Source organism: Octodon degus, unplaced genomic scaffold, assembly GCF_000260255.1.
Source record: "Octodon degus isolate 3935 unplaced genomic scaffold, OctDeg1.0 scaffold00017, whole genome shotgun sequence".
NCBI lineage: Eukaryota > Metazoa > Chordata > Mammalia > Rodentia > Octodontidae > Octodon > Octodon degus.
The window spans coordinates 5,794,929-5,796,444 of record NW_004524593.1 but is presented as its reverse complement, the minus strand read 5'-3'; the positions used below and the strand labels follow the sequence as shown (position 1 = coordinate 5,796,444).

The 1,516-nt window shown below is 38.4% G+C and overlaps 1 protein-coding gene across 1 annotated transcript in view; it reads left to right on the top strand.

The window, feature by feature from the left end:
• The window catches only part of Prrc2c (proline rich coiled-coil 2C), a 127,005-nt gene that overhangs the window by 119,966 nt on the left and 5,523 nt on the right, over window positions 1-1,516 (top strand). Inside the window, exons 29-30 of the mRNA XM_023710188.1 lie at window positions 6-93; window positions 1,424-1,512. Coding sequence (XP_023565956.1) covers window positions 6-93; window positions 1,424-1,512 — 177 coding nt within the window. The remainder of the gene's footprint in view (window positions 1-5; window positions 94-1,423; window positions 1,513-1,516) is intronic.

The following is a 1,516-nucleotide window of genomic DNA, read 5'->3' as shown; positions in this document are numbered from 1 at the left end:
ACCCAAGCCTCAAATCTTTATTCTGGACAAGTACAACAACCTGGCCAGACAAGTTTTTATAACACTGCCCAGTCGCCAAGTGCTCTCCAGCAGGTAAACTATGGCATGGTAAATTTCCTTAATTTTCTTTTTTATTACTTTTATTATTTGGAAATTACGTAGAACCAAGAGGGGAGGAGTGGTTTTCAAACTATTGAAGTACCCTGGCAATTCCATGGGGACGAGTGGGAGTGGAAGGTATTTCATTTGATTCCATTAATACCTGATTCCCTCATCCTCTACTATTTCACTTATTTTTGGGTTTTATCTCTTATTTAAAAAAAAAAAAATGGATTCCCCTATAACAGCTTATTTTAACAAAGGAACTCATGAATATAAAAGTTTGAAAACCATTTTTTCAAGAACATATATACAGCCGGGCATAGTTGCACATGCCTGTAATCCCAGCACATAGGGGGCTAAGGCAGGAGGATCATTGTGAGTTCAAGGCCAGCCTGAACTGCATAGAGTCAGTCTCAAAAAGACAAAAGTATACACACATACACAGTAGGTGACTCACCATGATTGTTAGAGGTGAAGTAGGTTACAGACTGTCGGACAGGTTAGTGTAGTACATTGGATGGTGTGGCAGAGAATAGCAGATAACCAGTGTATGGATTCAGTGGTGCTTTTCAGTGAACTCTGCATGATTTTCTCAGATGCCTTCTCTAGTAATACCTTTAATTACCTTAACTCTTTAAATGTTAATGTAAGGCCAGAGAGCAAAGACAAACCATTAGTCATTTTCTCATGACTCTTTGTGGCTGTTTTAAGAAGTTATCATTTGTGCCTATCTTATTGACATTAAGATGAAGTATACTCTTTGTATGAAAATGTAAAGGTTCTTTTTCTTGCCAAAGATCATTCTGATCAGACCCTAAAAATATTTGCAAACTTGTGACTCCTTTCTTCAGTTCTGTCATGTATTTTGTAGTTATTTGACACAGTGGGTAATTTCAGGATAGTCCTAATTATTTATATTGTTGCCTCACTACTAGAAGCATCAACAGTACTATACTTATACGTGATCCTGCACGTTTGTATCATGTATCAGGTGTGATGGGACCTACCTGCGGTCCCAGGTACTCAGGAAGCTAGGACAAGGGGACAGTCACTCAAACCCACAAGTTCAGTAACACATCATATTCACACAATGATAGAGTTGCCCTGTACATGTCCGTGTCGCTAAGCCGCACATTGCATTTTGGGGTTTGTACATAAAAGAATGGAGGTAGTTACTAAGCAGATAATTTGTATATGAAGTATGTTAGTAGATATAGTCTATTTCAAGTCCTTAAAAAATTATTTAAAGAGTTGTATGTAGTTATTAGGGATGTGTATGCTGTAGTTACACAAATCACTGCATTTTCTGTTTTCTTTGTAGGTTACAGTACCTTTACCAGCATCCCAGCTTTCCTTGCCTAACTTTGGATCCACAGGGCAGCCTCTGATTGCTTTGCCTCAGACTCTTCAGCCC